Genomic DNA, 21,359 nt, shown 5'->3' on the forward strand with positions numbered 1-21,359 from the left:
CTCTCACTTGCGATTTGCTAAATATCCCATCCACATGCCGTGGTAACTTAATGGCAGACATAATCCATATGTACAGCCTGTGATTCAATAGGTTAACATAACAGGTTATCGGAATAGCCATACATACTGTACTTAGACCACTGAGCAGTAAGGCCTAACCAAACTTATACATGGATAAGGCTGGCTTTATGAATTATACTATAACCATGATAAAATGTTATATGTGTCAAATCTGGGCTTTTATGGCTCCCTAGGTTTTGGGAGAAATAAACTGATTTCAGATAAAGATAATCCGAGGCCTCAGTCTGAGACTTATGTCCCACCGTAGTTATAATGCTAATCTGTAATTGTAATGAATTCCCTGGGTTTCTTTGTTCTGTTTCAGACTGACTGGAGAACATGTCCAAAATATGCAAAGTGTTCGCTTGCTATTTAAAGCGATTTCTAAATGATAGGAGCGCAGGAGTGGATTCATCAAATCTGTCATTTCTCTACTGAACAGAACCTGCCCCCAGTAACAACCATATACTGTATATGTATTTTTTCATACAGCTACCCAGCCCTTCAAAACAATAATGAGCCGAAAGCATTGCTCCAACACCCCAGCAATACACAGTCTTTCTGCCCTTTGATTCCAGACAATGCTGAATTAATTCTGAATATAATGTAATGATAAATTCCACAAGGATCTCAAGCTTCCTCCTTAATGAGGATACAAGTATCATATGCCTTGGGTAATAGCTTGGAATGGCTTGGGCCATCATTAATAAGGGCTTTAAATCAAATGTCATGGAATGAATTGTCCTTGTCATTATATGTAACGTGAAGTTAATATAGTTTTTAGATTTAAACTGTGTCTCTAGATAATGAATGTTTATTTATTGATATTATTATCCTTTTTTTTAACGTGTTCTTTAGTGCTTTACAGATATTATACAGCATACCCCATTGGAGCTTGCAATCTAAGGTTCCCATCATGTTCACACATAATATTACACAATAGTACCAGGTAATACAGGTATGGGACCTGTTATCCAGAATGCTCAGGACCTGGGGTTTTCCGGATAAGGGGTCTTTCTGTAATTCAGATCTTCTACCCTAAAAAAATTATTTAAACCGTTATTAAACCCAATAGGATTGTTTTGGCTCCAATAAGGATTAATCATATCTTAGTTGGGATCAAGTACAGGTACTGTTTTATTATTACAGAGAAAAGGGAATCAATTAACCATTAAATAAACCCAATAGGGCTGTTCTGCCCCCAATAAGGGGTAATTATATCTTAGTTGGGATCAAGTACAGGTACTGTTTTATTATTACAGAGAAAAGGGAATCATTTAACCATGAAATAAACCCAATAGGGCTGTTCTGCCCCCAATAAGGGGTAATTATATCTTAGTTGGGATCAAGTACAGGTACTGTTTTATTATTACAAAGAAAAGGGAATCATTTAACCATTAAATAAACCCAATAGGGCTGTTCTGCCCCCAATAAGGGGTAATTATATCTCAGTTGGGATCAAGTACAGGTACCGTTTTATTATTACAGAGAAAAAGAAAAAATTTAACCATTAAATAAACCCAATAGGACTGTTCTGCCCCCAATAAGGGGTAATTGTATCTTAGTTGGGATCAAGTACAGGTACTGTTTTATTATTACAGAGAAAAAGGAATCATTTTTAAAAATGTGAATTATTTGGTTAAAATGGAGTCTATGGGAGATGGCCTTTCTGTAATTCTGAACTTTCTGGATTATGGGTTTCCAGATAAAATTGTCCCTGTATTTTTACTTCCATGTGTTCACATGGTTCTGGGGTAGACTATCCCTAGGATACGGTAAATAAGTCTGTGTATAAATGTCTAATTAGCTCACACAAAGGCAAAAATCACCTTCTTCCTCTGTTCATGTGTTAATATGACTATTATAGAAACAGCGCCACATTGACATCAGATTGGTCAGAGGAATGCTGGATTTGGCCAGGCAATAACCTCTGAGGTAGGAAAGAAAGTAAAGGTTTTTTGATTCCACAATTATGTTCAATCCTGTCTCTTTAACAACATTTTATTTAACGACTGGAAATGTTTGACTAGAGAATTTTATTTGTATGAAATATTTGCAGAATAGTTGATAAAAAAAGCCAGACAGAGTTGATGCCCATCTGTTGGGAGGAATTATTTTGCTAAGCAGATTCCCAGCTGCTCACAAAGAAACGTACAAATAAAATAGCAAAGCAACGCGTGTATATTCCACCACTTACATCAACCCGAGGGGGGGGGGGGATGCTAGCATTGGGGGTCTTGTGGCATAAACCCTGAATAAAAGCAAATTATAATTAGTAGAAAGGCTACTCTGCCTCCTAGTGATCTTGGCTTCCCCACCATACGTGGGTGTATGATATTGAGCCAACCAGTTTTGTACCTGTTCCTTTATTGGCTGGAACAACCCTATGTGCTTTATTTTCCCCATTGGTTTTGCTATACAAGAATGGGACCTGTTATCCAGAATGCTCGTGACCTGGGGTTTTCCGTATAAGGGATCTTTCTGTGATTTGAATCTCCATACCTTAAGTCTGCTAAAAATCATTTAAATCTTGAATAAACCCAATAGGCTTGTTTTGAAAGGCTTGTTTGAAAGGTTAGACAGACCAGTGAAGTATGACAGATGGGCAGTTGTGCAGATGAGATATCCTTTTAAGATGACGAGTGGCCATGTGAATATAGGGCAATGGGAGACCAAGTATGTGAATAAAGTATAGTTTATGGTCCTGACCCATCAATTAAGCAATGTTAGGACATGTATAGGACTGTTGCCATATACAGTATACACATCTACGAGGAGGATGCAGTTGGGTGGGTTAGGCTGAGGTCCAGTCTTGCTGCTGTATTTTCAACAACATAGCTTTATATCCAGAAACACTACGGATAATTTATTAACTCACTCAAAAGTGTGCTGCTTTAAAATGGATGCAATAGAGAGTGCATATTGACCCAGTTCATTAAGGTACTAAAACACACTCCCGCACTTTTGCATGGCTTTCAATGTGTACATCATGCCTCTTCTATTGGATGGTGTGCCTCTGCACCTACTGACACTGGTGGACCCTGGAGGTTCTTCGTCTGGGTTCCCAGAGTTGGTTGCACCAATAGACCCAAAAGACTTGTGCTTAGTCTATTAGATGCAAATGTAATTTTAAATACATGCTTCAGAAGAGATGAGACTCCAACTCTACATGCAGCTGCATCCAATTGGTGGCTGAATACATTGGGCGCAATTCCAGCAGACATGATGCAGTGATCCCCAAACAGTGGTTCATGAGCAACATGTTGCTCCCAAACCCTTTGGATGTTGCTCCCAATGGCCTCAGAGCAGGTAGTTATTTTTAAATTCCTTGACTGAAAGCAAGTTTTGGTTGTATAAAAAAATAGTTGTACTGCCAAATAGAGTTTCCTGTAGGCTGTCAGTCCACATAGAGGCTACCAAAAGGTTGGGGATTCCTGATTTGCAGCATGTCTGCAATTATCAAAACAATGCTGCACTGGAGAGTAAAAAATATGGTGATTTGTGTCTGGAATTGCACACTTTGAATTATGCAATTATGAAATTTGTATAGCTGGACTAATATATTATAAAGATTGCCATGTCGTGGTACTGAACAAAGTAATTCTGGATGATATAGATGCACAGGTTGGCTTATTGATTTAAAAGTATGTTATTTTCATAAGAAAGATTTTGAGACCTTTGTTTAATGGCTGTGTGCATTGCTAATATGTTACCTACTGGATTCAGCTCTTTTTCCCATGTGAGTGTATGTTAGTTAGACGAGATAGTATCTATAGAGATACTTATATATATTTTCCTTAGGTTTCTGGCAATCTGTAAAACAATTATTGTAGTAGGAAAACTCCCTGTAGTTTAAGCCTTTTTTATATGTTATGATTTTTCTATGTAGTAGCTAAGGGAGGGTTCCAGAATGGATTATTTTTTGGGGGAAGTCTTGCCCTTTTGGTGATAATTTTTAATAAAAATGGGATAATTTAGTATTTATTTTAGGCTTTTGGCAGGAGAACTCTATCACTGATGCGGTGTTCCACCTTGCACTTATTGTGCCATTATCACTATAATTGTTCTGCTCTTGCCTTATAAGACAGACACAAGCAATTACTAGTAATAAGCCTCTGGTTCATACAGCCCTTCTCTAAACCCATATAGGTACTGAATATACACATTTAAGCCTTAATGTAAAAGTAAAGTAACAATCGCTTGAGACTTATCGTAGTAATTATCAGTGTAAAAGGTTACTAAAAACATTTAATGGCATCAATTTTTCTATTATGAATGTCATTATCCTAATTGAATCAAGGCTTTAGATGATCTAGCATCTTATGGAATCTGTACATACGTCACATGGGAATTTTGGTTTTATGCAAGCACAATGAGACTGTCGATATGACATGGAGAGATTACTGTGTGATTTTAGCTTTATGATATTAAAATCAAGCATCAGTAGAGAGGACATAGTTCTGTGTAGCTTTTCCATAACAGGAAAACTGTGTTTAATGCTAACAGTTTCAGTTCCATGGATGTGGAACATGGAGCCACATTTATTCAGATGGGAGAATTATTTTTACATTTTACTTGTTATCACTGTCCCTGAAGAGCTGAAGAGCTGGGAAAAGGCTTAATTGAGAAATATTGCTTTAAAAATAGAAAGAACCCTGATGTTGCTAGACAACAGCTTCCACCATGCTTTAAAAACAACACCCCCAAATGTATATCTCTATAAAAATATATTGCAAGGTTCCAGTCAACTAAAATAAAGCCCTATGGTTAAGAAGCCACATAGATATGAGGACAGATCATTATCAAACAATGGTGCCCAGCACTAACAGGAGCTAGATGATGAAAGGTTTTGCCCATCTATGTATATAGAGATGCATCCTGGAGAAATAGCACATGGATGGGATATAGGTCATTTTCATTGCAGAAAAAACAATTTGGGTAGTAAGGACTATAGTATAAAGTCTGTATGGGGGGATGACTGACGTCTGCTGATAGCTTGTTCATGTTTCCTTAGTCTTCGTGACATGTATTTGCTTTATATTCTCGAATGAGGCTAAGCCAGAGAATGACTGTCAAATTCAATCAACCAAAATGACACATGACATGATGACATCTGGCAATATAAGGGCACATAAAGTTACAGCAACAATCAATCCTCCCCTGTTTCATTTTGTAATCTGTTTCTTTGCTATCTGGAGTTATAGAGCGTAATTTGTAATTCCAGCGGGTACCAGAACCATAAGTGTATTGGGTGTAGGAAGCCAACCAATGCAGGGAGAGTGGTGGGTCATGGGTTCTGGTTGGGTACAGTTTAGACAATCCAGGCCTGTGAGGGTGTGTAACTTGTTGCAATTAAATGAGAAGGAAAGTCATTTTGGCATTTTTCTGCCTATAGATTTGCCACATTAGTGCCACCTAGAACAATATATTTATTCTGCAGCAACCATTACCATACCTGAGTAAACAGCTTTAGAAGCTTTCTCTGTTTGCTTAAGATAGCAGCTGCCATTTTAAGTAGCTTCCTTCCTGCAGTCTCTAGCCATTATAGCTGAGATCACACATTCCTAAGGGAGGGGGGAGGGAGTTCTTAGCATTCTGGTGGGAGGTTGGAGCAGGAGAGGGGAGAGAGGAGAGAACTGCACAGCCTCGGAATTAAGGATGTTTCTGAGAGAGGAAGTCAGACACTGGAATATCATGTTTACAAAAAAAAGACAAGAAATCCTGTGGTTCTTTTGATAGAGGACTTTCTGTGAGTGCTTATGGTTGTATTTACATAGACCTTTCTGATAAAGCTTACTTAGTTTTTATCTTTCCTTCTCCTTTAACAGACAAATTATTCTGAGAATATACAAACTTTGGTACTGAATGAATGACACACAGATATGCAGAATTTCACTGATGCTTTTTTATTTTTTTGCACATGTTCATGTAACCTTTATTCAATTAAAAATCTGCTAATTGGTTCTTGATTCTGCTTGGGAATAATTCAAATAGTAACTTTCTGTACTGGAAAAAAGTTTATTTTTTCCTTTAAAATGTAGAAAGGAAATGTATAAAATATTAACAAAAAGGAACCTATAATAAGGAAATGATTAAGATTCTTCAATGCTGTTACTGGGGAATATGACAGTCACCAAGAGGTCAGTAAAACAGGTAAGAGGCGACAGGCAAAGCATGGGGTTGGCTGCAGGGGTAAATAATGAGCAATCTGAAATCACAAACAGAATATCCCCCAGGAAACAGGCTTGTTTAATAGGTTTATTGAAGGTTCATCACTCGGCCTTACACGTTTTGCACTATACTTAGCCTATGAATACGTGCTAACAACAGCATGAAACGGGTAAGGCTGAGCTGATGATGAACCAAAAATCCTTTTTTGATTTTCTCTGGAGGATATTCTGTTTGTAAATCCAACTTTCATGATTTCACAAAGACGCAGGGTGATGAACCTGGGCCCCCCTACCCCCGATTATACTGCTGAGTATAATGATGTGTATAATTTCTGATAACATTTTAATTTAGTAAATGAGCAACAAACAACAGGCAGGTTACCCTGTGAAAGGTCAGTGCTTTATAAACCAAAGTCAAATTCAATGTTTATGATATTAAGCTTAAAGGGGACCTGTCACCCTAAGAAATAATTACAAATTGTTTTCTATTGTGTTTGTCAAGCAAAATAAACTTCAGTTACACTATATAAATTATTTGAAACTTATTTCCTTCAGCCTTGGAATTCACAATTGCAGAAAACAGGCAGGGGCCATTTTGTGGACACTGTTATTAAGGCAAGCTGCTAAAATCTCATTTCTGTGCCAGTATGGGGGGACCTGATGCCCATATCCATGCACCGGTTACACAATTAGATGGTGGGAAGGGAGGGGCAATGTGAGGAGAGCAGTGACATCTAAGAAGTCCCGAATTGAAAGTGAAAGTAACTGTCTGCCCCACCTCTCTGTCTAAGGCATAAAGGCGGGTCAGGCAATATATTATTGTCAGCTGGTACTTTTAAATGCTTATATAATGGGTATAGCTGTGTTAATAAAAAAATGAATTTGGGTTACATGTTTAATTTGAAAAGGGCTTTTATTATAGAGCTTTTTATGTCTGGGTGACAGGTCCACTTTAAAGGAAAACTATACCCCCAGAATGAATACTTAACCAACAGATAATTTATATTATCTTAAGTGACCTATTAAAGAATATTGCCAAACTGGAATATATATATATATCAGTAAATATTGTCCTTTTACATAGTTTCCCTTGAGCCACCATTTAGTGATGGGCTGTGTGCTCCCTCAGAGATCAGTTGACAGGAAATAATGCAGCTCTAACTGTAACAGGAAGTAGTGTGGGAGCAAAAGGCAGAACTCTGCCCATTCATTGGCTGATGGGGACTAGCATGTATGTGTGCCTTGGCTTGTTTGTGTGCACTGTGAATCCTATGATCCCAGGGGGCGGCCCTTAATTCTTAAAATGGCAATTTTCTATTTAGGATTACCCAATAGCACATACTACTAAAAATGTATGTTTTTATGAAAATGGTTTATTTAGATAAAGGAGGGCTTCACATATGGGCTCTTTTATGCTATATATTTTTATGAAGTTCTACATTGCTTTGGGGGTATAATGTGTCTGAGTTTTGCTCCTAAAAGGAAAATTAAGCACCAGTCTTAATGTTAACATGCTTAGAGTGCTCCTCTTCTTCATAACTTATGTGAAGAAGAACATTTGCCTGGCAGGAAACTATCAGGATTTATGTGAAATAAAGCTTCTTCTCTTTTAACCACGACTATTGGATCCTGGAGTGAGCGCTCATTTAAAAAAAAAAAAAAAAAAAAGTTACCTAGAACAGCTCCTTTTGACTTCTACATGACCATGCAAGCTTTTAGATGAAAAAATTCTACATGTACATTTAAACAAGCCATGTTATTCATATTCATGATTTGTAATGCAAAAAAAACTCAAATTGCAGAAAAAAATTATGAAAGTTGCCCCCTAATGTGCAGCAGTTGTTTTTAGTTTTCCTTAAATGCAAAACTTGTTTCGTTTCAGGCAAAAAAAATGTTGCGGTGCAACAATTATAACCATAAAGCCGCACTAATTCCAGCTTCTAAGCTGCCCGCTAATAACTTCATTGATTGTTGCTTTACTGCTAAGCACCTGGGTAACTACTTGCTCTATTTCTTCCTTCTTTGGACAGCGCTGTTGACATTGTTTTCCTTATTTTAATGTCTCGTTATTCAGTATAGTAGAACCCCACATTTGGGTATATATTGAGTAAATGCAGCGGCACAGGTGTTAAACACATAACCAAAGGTTGTATGGCTTCTTCTCTATCTATGGGAACTGAGTGATTCAGTCATATGACAGGAAGCGAGCGGTAATTAATTTTAATGGTAATTGTGATAAAATGGCTCATCCATAATTTCATTCAGCAATGCACAATTTGGCTTCTAGTGAACTGTATAATATATCTCTGGGCATTCAGCACATGTTATTAATAATAAGCATGCACCATTTCACAACTGCAAGACTTTAGTTACAGAAATGATCATATGAATGAGAAATAGAACTTTATGCCAATCTGGTGAAAAGGGGAAGAGCGCATTTAGGGGCAGATTTAGCAAAATGTGGGTTTAGAGCTTAATACAAGTATGGGATCCCTTATCCGAAAACCCCAAAAAGTTCTGAATTACGGAAAGGCCATCTCCCATAGACTCCATTATAACCAAATAATTTTAATTGTATAAAATGATTTCCTTTTTCTCTGTAATAATAAAACAGTACCTGTACTTGATCCCAACTAAGATATAATTACCCCTTATTGGGGGCAGAACAGCCCTATTGGGTTTATTTAATGGTTAAATGATTCCCTTTTCTCTGTAATAATAAAACAGTACCTGTACTTGATCCCAACTAAGATATAATTACCCCTTATTGGGGCAGAACAGTCCTATTGGGTTTATTTAATGGTTAAATGATTCCCTTTTCTCTGTAATAATAAAACAGTACCTGTACTTGATCCCAACTAAGATATAATTACCCCTTATTGGGGGCAGAACAGCCCTATTGGGTTTATTTAATGGTTAAATGATTCCCTTTTCTCTGTAATAATAAAACAGTACCTGTACTTGATCCCAACTAAGATATAATTACCCCTTATTGGGGGCAGAACAGTCCTATTGGGTTTATTTAATGGTTAAATGATTCCCTTTTCTCTGTAATAATAAAACAGTACCTGTACTTGATCCCAACTAAAATATAATTACCCCTTATTGGGGGCAGAACAGCCCTATTGGGCTTATTTAATGGTTAAATAAAAACCCCAGGTCCCGAGCATTCTGGATAACAGGTCCCATACCTGTACATGAAAACTCACCCACGTTCTATATATTCCTATGGGATTTTTACAAGCATATTTATCCAATGATGAGTTTTTACTTTCACCCATTGGTAAATAGGCTTTTAAAAATCCCATAGGATTCAATAGAACATAGGTATAGAACACATGGACATGAGCTCCAATTGGTAGTTTTCTGCATTCCGTAGAATGGCTACAGAGTTTTGCAAGGTTGGCAAGGCCCAAAAAAGAAAAAACACCACAAAAAGGTTATGAGGGATTTCCTTGGCCACTAAATAGTATGTCAAAGGGCAGCACTGAATACCATTTTGACTGATTATGTGATAGTCAGGTAATACTCGCCCAAATACCCTAACAAACTAACTATCAAACACAGATTGCCCTAAACACTGGCATCCATCAGTACAATAAGACTGTGTTAAATTAGTTTTAGAGTTGGTTCCAGATAGTTTGTTACATTACTTGTTTCTGGAAGGACATGGCAACAGTTTTTACAGTGAACAAAAAGAATAATGCGAGCAGTCTTTATTCCCTGCTAAGTTAAAAATGCCCAAAAATGCAATGACAAAGCTAAAGAAAAACGATTCAGTCCAGAGACTGAAAAAACATAATCTTATTGGAAAATGAAAACTTTATGAGAAACTGCACATCATTTAGGTGTAAAGGAAATGCAAAAAATATGGCTATATAAGTGCGGCCCATCTGTAGGACTATAACTTGCCCCAGTAGCTACAATTGAACCTGCTCTAGGAGCACATATACGGGCAGGTACAGTAAGCCTCTGTAGAAGGGCAGTAAGAGAGATAAAATGATGAAGGAAAATAAATAAAGCTGTCTATTGGGATAGGTGTGTGACAAAGTCTGAGACTGAGAGCTGAGCATAATCCTCTGGTTTGTGTCATTCTTTATATTTATTTATATAAATGGGTGACATGAAACACTGTGGGGGTCACTTCTATATCTTACCCAAGGGAAGAAGTCTTTTAATGTGTGGCCAAGTCATGGCTTTTGTCAATAAGTCTAAATTCTGTCATCCTAAATGATAGGGGGATTTATCCCTGTATTAATAATATATGAATGTACAAAGGGTAGTTTGAAGACCAGAGTCACTTATTCAGGTCAAACGATTGGTTGGAGAAGATATATTGATGACATACAAAGGTAAGTAAGTGAGGTTACAACGGAGATATGAGGGCTCATTTACAAATGTAAGTCATAGAACTGATGCCAAATTGAGTGTGCATTGATGATATTCACAAAGGTATTTGTGGCCATACATGCTTCTAGCAATGCACGGAGTGGGTCCATCCAGCCTGGTTTAATGAATTGTGTGTAGCTGCTTGCATGGGCACTAGGAATACCTTCAAATACTGTCAGCCTGGACCTGGCAGTAATGACAAGGTTCCCCGGCCTTGGGAGGCCTTGTTACAGAGGATTAGGCCTTCGGTTCCTTGTGTCCGAAGTGTGCTCGATGTCCTTCCTTCCACTTTGTGGGCAAACGTTTAGGCTCAGGGGCCACATTGACTTTTAAAATTTGACAGACGGGCCGGGCCAGCACCAGACGCCGTCTCCGCTTGTTAGTCCCCTAGATTTTGCGCCGCTGCACTTACATGCTATCTTGATGCCAAGTCTCGTGTAGTCGGGATTTTCTGATGGCATGAGTAGCAATCTGGGACTGTGGTCATGTTAGGAAAAGCGAGACACACCAATCCTCGGCTGGTCGGATTAAAAAGACCAACGGGCCGGACGTGGTCCACATGCCATAGTTTGCCCACCCCTGCCCTAATGCATTGTGTTCATAGATGCTTCTGAATTGTATTAAGATGCATTACTGATTCTGCACTGAAACCACGAGCAGCAACTTGCATTCAGTTCACACAACTAAGGTAAGGTAGAATGCTACGTAGTGGGAGTCTGCAATTATGCTGGAATTCTGGGGGAAATGCTGTAACACATGATTTGCATCCGACTAGAGAGCCCTATGTTACTTTTTCAGATATTATTTTTATAGTTTCAATGCATTTTGATTATGCAATAATAGTCTTCAGTGACGACTTATCCTCAAGATCAAAATACTCTGTTGCTTGTATTTTCTCTATGAATGCCTGTGTCCAGCCCCGCAATTAATTTTATAACCTCTAAACACTGGGTGTGTTTAATATGTTCCAAAGTGGTCTCTGAGTGCTTAGAAGAAAACTTTAAATGGGAATCTGTTTGCAAGGTCAAGTTCTCCCCTTTACTAGAATAATTGCTGTTCCCGCTAAATGGACTTCGAATTTGCATAACCGCCATACAAAGATGTAGCCCTTATAAATGTATTCAACACCAATGTCAAGGACCCCTTTCAGCGCTGGATAATAATAATATTGTAACAACCCATGTTTTAATTGACCCTGCCTACAATTACAAAGCAAGAGAAAAATGGAATACGGAAAGATCCGGGCTAATTTACGCTACATTCCATTAACCACCAATAACGGCTTTATCTCTTGCTCATAATGTGTCAGTAATTGCTCCTTAAGTAACAAAGTTTTCTAATATTCCTATAGTCTTGCATATGGGGAAACCTGGCTTTGAGAAGATAAAAGCACATTGGGGCTATGGAACTAATTTATGTCTGCAATTAAAAACACAAGAATTATTCAAGATCTACAAATGAATGGTGGAAACAAAATGTTTATGAACATAAATCGCTAAAGAACCAAACCGGCATTTTTGGATTGTGCAATATTTATCAAAGTGGGGGAAACCTGAATATTAAATTAAGGAATTCCACACATAATAATCAGTATTTGCTGTTTGATTCCCATGATCCCCTGAACCATAAACTGGGGGTTATAAGAACGCTACACAGAAACGGTGGCAACCAATGCCGAATCTAAGGACTAACCCCCATATTAAAGGAGAAGGAAAAGGTAAAAACAGCTTTATCAGAAAGGTCTATGTAAATACAGGTATAAGCACTTACAGAAAGTTCTCTATCAAAAGAAACACAGGATTTCTTGTCTCCTTTTTTGTTAACATGTTCTTCGGTATCAGACTTCCTCTCTTTTAGAGCTTCTTCGGGTTTGGGGCTTGAGTCTGCTTAGTTCTCTCCCTCTCCTTCTCCACCCTCCCATAAGATTGCATAAGAACGCACTCCCCCCCCCCCCTTAGGAATGTGTGATCTGAGCTTCCAAAGGCCATAACTGAAGCAGGAAGCTACAAAGACCAAGCTAAAATGGCAGCTGCTATCAGAGGGAGCTTCCAGGGCTGTTTACTCAGGTATAGTAAAGCTTTCTGCAGAATAAATATAATTTTCTAGGTGGCACTAATGAGGCAAATCTATTGGCAGTAAAATGCCAAAATGACTTTCCTTCTCCTTTAATAAAAGGCACTTAGTTTGCCCAGGAGCAGTAACCCACAACAACCAAAAAGAGTTTGCTTTTAAACACATAACCAGAAAATTCAACCTGCTGATTGGTTGCTATGGGTTACTGCTCCTGGGCAAACTCCTGGGAAAACTTGAGGATACCCAGACTGGGCCTTTGTCAAAACAGCACTGAGGCCAAGTAAAAACACCATACAAACACACAAAGGGGAGGCGCATAAAAGGTGAACAACATAGTCATCTCATATGTGGCTGGAATATCCTAGATATTTAGGAGAGTTTTAAACATAGTCAAATTATTTGCCTTCTTCTGACTCTTTCCAGCTTTCAAATGGGGGTCACTGCCTTACTTTTGGTTAATTTGTAGATCAGTGATCCGACTGGCTGGCACACTTCAGCCAATTGGATCAATGACATGCAAAATAAAGGGGTATGCGCAGTAGCACTGGATCCTGAACTTACTGCTTGTCATCCTCTCGGCAGGGTCCACTATTGCAAGCAGTGTTTTGGTGGGGAATTGGAGATCTCTTCAGGACTGGCAAAATGGAACTTCAAGAAGAAGTAAAACTTTTTTTTTTTCTTTCTTTGAAGTTACTCTTAAAAACCCCAGAATAACATACCTTAGTCCCTGCATTCAGTCTGATTTCTGACTTATAAGTTAGTTATAAGTCTGGTTTCTGACTTATAAGTTGATAAATCTCCAGCTCCTTTCCTTTACTTCCTGGTATAGTGTAAAACTCCTTCCCCTCTTTCTCTTCAGCTCTCCTCATCTCATCTAGTCGAAAAAGAAAGCCTTCTGTGCATATCTGACAGAGAAGAAGCTTTCTAGGAACGCACAGTGAATATATATATATATATGGGCACAGAAAAAAATCTGCTGCTGCTGCTGCATACTGGCTCCTGCTTCTCTGTGCATTCCCCAAAAGCTTCTTCTTTGTCAGGCATGCACAGAAGGCTCTCCTTTTCGACCTACCCTGTAGTCGAAGAGATGAGGAGAGCTGACCAGGAAGAGGGGGGGGGGGCTTCATGCTGTACCAGGAAGTAGACAGTAGAAAAAAAAACAACATACATAGGGGCTGATTCACTAAAGTCCGAAATAAGGAGTGATATTTATAGCATGCGTAAAAAATATTATCACTTCTTATTTTTAATTATTATCTTTAATTAAGAAGCGTTATTTTCCGCCATGTGCGTTATTTCCCACCACACGCAATATATTTCACCGCATGCTATATTAGTGCACGATATTACGCACGTAACCATTACTTTCTGAAAATGACTGTACTGAAAATGCCCATTTCCCTGCAAACTGGCGGCTGCATCACTCTGGGGCCAACACAGACTTGAATAAATCCCGCTGCAAAGTCCATATTGTGTTGCCAAAAGCTCATGAACCGCAATGTTCTTTAAGTACCGCCTGCCCCAAGTAGGTGTTAATATTTGCACAGATTAAAGCGATATTTTGCAGGTTTAACTCTTCATATGTGTTTGTGAATCATATATAATAATATAATAAATAACGCTTTGCGATTGTGCATTTTTTTGCGCATGCGATATGCGTCTTAGTGCATGCTAAATGACTTTGATGAATTGGTACTTAATTATCGTACACTTTTTAATGCAAAAAAGTAGGCAATAAGCGTTATCGCCCCATAATCTTATGCTATGGATGTGTGTGTGTATGTTTGTATTGGTTAAACTTTATGGACTATTGTCCTATTTCAACCGAAAATAACTGTGCAGCTGGATATTCAAGCTTAATGACTCTTATGTTGACATGATATTTTGAAGAAAACAAGGAGTGAATGATGAAGAGAGCAGGTTTGGGCCGGGGTGTACAAATGGAGAACGCAATAAAACGACATGTTCTTTTCTCTGTGGGAATGTTTCCTGCAGAAACAAAGAAGTGCGCCTTGTTTTCCTCACATGCAGTTTTCTGGAAGGTGTACAGAAACGATGTGGAAAAAAAAACTGCTTCCTAATTATAGGTTATGTAGTCGGAACTCCCACACAGTGTTCTGAGCCGTTCCACTCAAATGCCATTTGCTGTGTGCAGCTCTCTGTTTGTGCCTTTGTATTATTTCCTTGTTCGTCTCCAGGAGTGTTTACTTTTTTCAACTGCGTGTTCTTAATTTGCAGGGAATTATGTAAAGGGGCAATCAGTTTCAAATTAGGTTTAAAAGCATACAGTGTTCTTTCACTGCTGTTCTAAACTGGAGAATTAAAGAGAATACAGGTATCTAACAAACTTACATTTATTAAAGTTCAAATTGTGAAATCAAGTTGTTCAGTCTTTATAATTACTGTCATATATTTATCAAGCTGGTACCTGTGTCAATTCATCAGAATTGGTTCAGTTACTTTAAGCAAACACAATTCTGTTTAATAGGGTATTAGTGTTAGCTGCTGAGCACCCATAGGGATCCTTACTCCCTGATATAAATCACGTCAGGAGAAAGGACCTAGACATATTTTTCATGCTGAAGGATTGATAAGATGTTATCATTATTACCAGGTGGAATTTACACATGTTAATAACAGTTTACTGTAATTGTTAAGACAAGATCAACTGGGCTGGGGCAGAAGAAGGACAAGCCTAGGGCACAACAGTGGGGGGTGCAAGGCACGTACATCTTCTGTCTGCCTGCCTCCTAGTACGTAACTTTGGGGGGATCTTTGCCCTGCTTCCCTTTCCGCTCGCCACATGTCACCGTGGGAACACACACTGATTGGTGTGTTCGGATGGTATGGATAAGTGTGTGATCTGCCTCGGGCACATCCATAACTTGGTCTAGCACTGAAGATCAGCATAACCATTGGAGGCAACAGGTTTTAGGGTGAGTTTCCAAGGATAAAAGCACCCTTTTGTATTTGGTGCATGTCTAAGTTTGGAACAGATGCGTGTGTTTGTGTTTCATGCTCCCAAGGCCTGCAAAGAATTCAAAGATGGTCTTTTAGGAGAAGGTGGCACTAAATGGAGTGGTGCAAAAAGCATCTTGCCCTGGGCAGTGCAGAAAACCTTGTAAAGGTATACTAACACGTAAAAAAAAACCGTTCCTCGTCGACAGGTGGTGTTGACACAACTTTAAAGGGATTCTTGCACCAGCCAAGGAAAAATACTTTTACTTGGCAAGGTGACACATATAGGTATATACCCCAGAAACGTTATCTATGATGTGACACAATAAATGCTATCTCAGCATAATTTCTTTACTTGTGCTAGGCCTCATATGTTTTTAAAAAATGTATTATATACATCTGCTGACATGGCCACACGTCTACAAGCACTATAACTGAAAAGATAACCACAGTGCTGGGTGTGTTCCAGAAATCTATATAACCACACTACCAACCCCCTGTAACAATTACACACCAAATGCGTGGTGGTCGGCGCAGGTTCTGACTCTGCACTGGTGGAACCCAGCCTTTGGAAACTCTACATCTTACATTTACAAAATAAATAACCAGGGTAGGTAGAAAGCTTTGGGAACATCAACTGAAGCTCATCAACTAAACCAATTTTATTTCATAGGAATCCATTTTTGATTGGGATTATTTTTTATATTTAAACTTTTAACTTATTAGGGACTAATCAGGGAACTATGTATTGGGACTCCATATCCTGAACCCCATTCTACAATATATACATGTGTAAGAAGGGACATAGCGCTTCGTATGTCATCTATCCTATACTTGATCTTACAGTATGTACTCTCCAGCCAACAGCTTGAATTTTGGGGCAGACTTATCAAGATGTGAGTTCAGAGCTGAATACATGAAAACTCACCCACGTTCTATTCATTCCTATGGGATTTTTAGAAGTGTATTCATCAAAAAGTGAGTTCTAACTTTCACCCATTGATAAATACACTTCTTAAAATCCCATAGGAATGAACAGAACGTGGGTGAGTTTTTATGTATTCATTAATCTGCCCCTATGACTCATTCTGCTATGTTACTTTACTTGGATCTGTATTGATTTTCTTTATTTTCCCTTTTTCTTTCTATGTACTGCTTTTTATTTTGGTTAAAAAAAATTAAGTAAAACAAAGAATTAAAAAAATGTTAACTAATATAACAGATGTTGCTGAAAAGTAACGGGGGTGTATCTCTGAATAGGGAGCTCACAAATCCATCAGCATGGACCATAGAGCATCGCATATAATCGTATTGGATCTCACAGAATTGACACTATTACTTCTTGCACAGAAAATATTTTCTCAGCACAGTTACATTTTATCCTTGCAAGCACACAGTACATGGCCTTCTATGTAACCCATTCCACAAAACAAAAGGTGACAGTTTTACTAGACATCTAGCAGCTTGTTTTCTAAACAGCCCGATACTTTGTTCTAGAGTCTGACAGAACGAGAATATTACTCATAATTCCAAGGTGAATGTGTTGTTTAATTTCAAGTGAAATGTGTTCAGGAGGCTCATAGATTGATGCACCAAGTAGCTGGATCAGGAGCACACGTGGCAATAAAACACATAGGGGCCTATGTATAAAGTTATGTCCAATGAGTTACAATGAAATAAATGTGTACAATAATCTGCTTTTACAATGAGCTAAATTCTATACATAGCTTTATAAATATGCTGGATTTTAGCAGGGCAGGGACCTCCTTCATCTTGTGTTTCTGACTCTTATTGCAACTGCACCTTGTATTTATTTGTATTTATTGTTGTACTTTGTATTTATCCATTATCTTTAACCCCCTGTTTGTATTAATGAATTCTACTGTACAGCGCTGCGTACATAAGTAGCGCTTTATAAATAAAGATATACATACATACATACATGGTGTATTTGCCTTTTTTGCACGACTTTGTAAATAGGCCCAATATCAAGTCCTTTTTATGAAACTGTGCTGTTCTCATGTAATGTAACATGGCACTTTTGCCATTTGCATTTATTATGTTTTTGTTTCTAGTTTGCATGATATTAGCAATTTTACACTACTAATGCAATACATTTCAAAGGAAAGCACCACCTGTCTATTTTGACCAACTGGAAACAGTTGGTAGAAAATTAGTTGAATTAAAAAACAAAAGTTGTGTGATGTTGTGCTGCTTAGAAATGACTAGAGAAAGGTCAGATGACTCTTCTTTGCTCACCAACTTTTTCTGAGCTGAGCAACATCACAATACTTTCCTTTTCTCACAAATGTAACTTTCTACCGACTATCCAGTTGACTGAAATGAACAGCAATTGACCAAATAAATAAATAAATAGCAAAATTGCCATGTTTGTTTGTTGTTGAAGGGTTTACATTTCCTTTGATAGTTATGATATTTGTGATGGTTTGTATTTTGATTTACTCTCTAAATGTACACCATTACTTTACATTTCAATTGTAAAACCTATTAAAATCAGTGTGGCTGAGGAAAAAAATGTTGAGTGAAAAGTGGTGGCATTCATGAATTTATTAAGGTGTGTTTTTTGTAAAATTGACACAATTATTGTATTACATGTATTACATGGGATTAGTTCAGACAGAAAGAGGTTCCTGATCTGCACATCACTAAACTGCTTCACTATGTTATTAATGGTGATAACTATAAAGTAGACTCCATAATTAATCATCAGCCGTATATACTGTTCATATATCCTTTAGCTTCAATAATAATTTAATATTGTAACAATCGCTTGATTTAGTGCCCAAATATATATATATATATATATATATATGTTCACTTAATAAACACTTATTGCTTTGGATTCTTTGTCTACTTTTTTTAAAGATCTGTAACTCTAGATAGAGGGGGTAAGAATATAGAATCTTACAACTTTCCCAAATAATGACAGGGTATGCTTATGTTTTTACTTTTTGCATTCATTCTTCTTGTTTTCTTCTTGTTCATTGTTTTTCTGAAACGTATTCTACCTCTTATCACATAACTTCTTCCCCAATGAATCTATGGACTGCCCATCAAGGTCCTCCTGGTTGCCCATTGATAAACCCTTCTAGCCATCATATATGTTCACGATCTATGATTCTCCTCTCCTGCATAATCAGAGGCTCAACTGGCCACACACACACCTCTACTCTCTATTATGCTGTATGTTATTCACTGTATCCATTATATTTTATTCACTGTGCTCTTCTCCCGCGCTCTAAGGTTTATGTCTTCTTTTTAACCCCATTCCTTCATCTTTTCTTTTTGTTCTGTTACATTCATTTATTTTAGCTGCTGGCGACTGAGGCAAATTACTAGAGCAATTACTGAAGCAATTGTGTTTCTCAAAAGGACAGCATATGCTCTAAAAATAGATTTTATATGGAAGACTATTTTTGCACCTCTTTCAAGGTAAAACAAGTTCAAGATACTGTATGTTAGGTGAAAAAGCCAGTTTTTTTAATAAAAGAATCTGTCATCCAGACAGAAATAAATATATTCATAGAGGTGAGCAACAAGGTTTCTTGTGCAACTAATAACATGTGAGCTTTATCACAGATGACCTGTAAATGCTACCTGCTGGTTGGTTGCTATGGGTTACTGCACCAGGGCAAACAAAGTAGCAGTCATGCAGAGCAATAGCAATAAGTGTGATTCTTATTGCTGATAAGACACTTCCATCTGGGGTCTGGCTGCAACCTAAATAGCACACTGGATAAAAATACAATGTAGGGTGCAAAGCTAACATTCCCTAACTTGTGTATCTGAATAAGGGGGGTTGGGGGCAAGAGTGGCAATGCCTATGTCCCTGGGTCTCCCACATGTACACCTCATAAAGGGTAGGTGCAAGTAGCAAGTCAATATCAGGTACAACTCTTCCATTTAAGAAGACCAACAAGATGCAGTTCTAGGCAATGGAGGTGGTGGCAGCAGTGATGAGGTGCATATGGCCAAAATAGCAATTAAACTAGAAAATAGATTATTAAGAACTGATTGATATTAACTATATTTTGGCCAACTTTGTTAAGCTCAAACACAACCTACTATGGAACACTGGGCACAGTTTTTAGTCTTGGGAAATGGTGGTAATTGAAGGGAAGAAAAAAAATGGTATAATTTTGGGAGGGTAAAAGCTTTAGTGTGAAAACCCCATCCATGGTACTAGCTTATAGGCAGGCCTAATAGATTCGACAGACCTAATAGATCCAAGTATCTTTCTTTCTAACTTCACTGTTAAGTCAACTAACACAGTAGTAGCAATGGGAGTATATTGTGTACAGAAGAAAGACAGTAAGAATACAAATATTAATGGGTTGAAGTAAGGCTCTATATATTAAGCATTGGCCATTGGGAGCAACATCAGAGTGGTTGGAGAGCAACATGTTGCTTGTGGGCCACTGCTGGCATATCACTGGGTTAGAGGTTGCCCGTACTGATCCTTAAATATAAAACAAGCATAATCATGACTTACCGTTGTTGTATATGCAGCATCTGGGTCATCTTCTAACACCCGAGAAAGTCCAAAATCTGACACTTTGCATACTAAATTGCTGTTGACTAGGATATTCCTGGCTGCAAGGTCCCGATGTACATAACCCATATCGGAGAGGTATTTCATTCCAGAGGCAATTCCTCGTAGCATTCCCACCAGCTGGATTACTGTAAATTGACCATCGTGTTTCTGCAGAGATACAACAGTATGTGAGGAATCAATTCCATTCTACAGAGACAACATTCACTTTAATAGAGATAATTTCCCACATATCCCAAAGATGGAGTATTACATTTGTTGGAAATGGCAGATCTGAGAGGGACTTCCATATCTTAAAAGACTTGTAAACCCCCCCACAGTAAAATTTTAATTAGGGAACAGCCATTTGGTATAACAGTAAGGCTGGAGCGTCCCCCTAATCACTTAGGATTCCTTCTCCTTCTCAAACCCACTTGGCCCCCTCCCTCAGAGATTAACTTTGGCTCTTGGCTTACTGAGCATGCTCAGTTCTTCTCAACTCAGGCAGCCAAACACATTCTCCAGTCCAGCAGCAAATGAAGAGATAGCACTGCTGCTGAAGAAACATGTTTTTTTTTCTCCTAACCTCCTCTCCTGAGCTCAGTTTAACTGTTACAGTGCTCAATCCGAACAGGACTTTTTAAAGTAAGTTCTGCCTGTGTAAGCCTGCATTCTTCATTGCATGAAGTTTACAGTGCACACGTGTTGTAAATCTACAAACACTATATAAATCACTATATATATATATATATAGAGAGAGAGAGAGAGAGAGAGAGAAAGAGAGAGAGACAAAGTTAAGTTTCCAGTTCTGATTTGAAGTCAACTTGAAGTTGTTACAACTAAATTCCTTTCTTTTTCTCTTTTTTTTTTAATGCCTCAAATTCATTAACACCAGTGGGAGGTTTTCATTATCTGATAAGTTTCACAGTCGCAATCTGTCATCTTAAGCCATCTATGATATCACACATTTTTAACTGGTAATTGAACTGAGAAAAGAATTAGGCCAGCAGTTTTGAAGTTTGCAAATGCAGGATATTAATTGCAATTCCTATATAGAGAAACAAGTCAGGACAGTTGGGGTACTCTCATAATATAAACTGGTTGTTTATATATACAAAACATTTATATATTTTATACATTTATATATATATATATAT

At 37.9% G+C, this 21,359-nt stretch overlaps 1 protein-coding gene across 2 annotated transcripts in view; it reads right to left on the reverse strand.

Annotated features, from left to right (window-relative positions):
• The window catches only part of epha6 (EPH receptor A6), a 479,518-nt gene that overhangs the window by 16,345 nt on the left and 441,814 nt on the right, over positions 1-21,359 (reverse strand). For both annotated transcript variants that reach the window (XM_018091417.2, XM_031896584.1), the window contains one exon: positions 20,164-20,373. In XM_018091417.2, the coding sequence (XP_017946906.2) occupies positions 20,164-20,373 (210 nt within the window). The remainder of the gene's footprint in view (positions 1-20,163; positions 20,374-21,359) is intronic.

The sequence above is a fragment of the Xenopus tropicalis genome, chromosome 2, assembly GCF_000004195.4.
Source record: "Xenopus tropicalis strain Nigerian chromosome 2, UCB_Xtro_10.0, whole genome shotgun sequence".
Classification (NCBI taxonomy): domain Eukaryota; kingdom Metazoa; phylum Chordata; class Amphibia; order Anura; family Pipidae; genus Xenopus; species Xenopus tropicalis.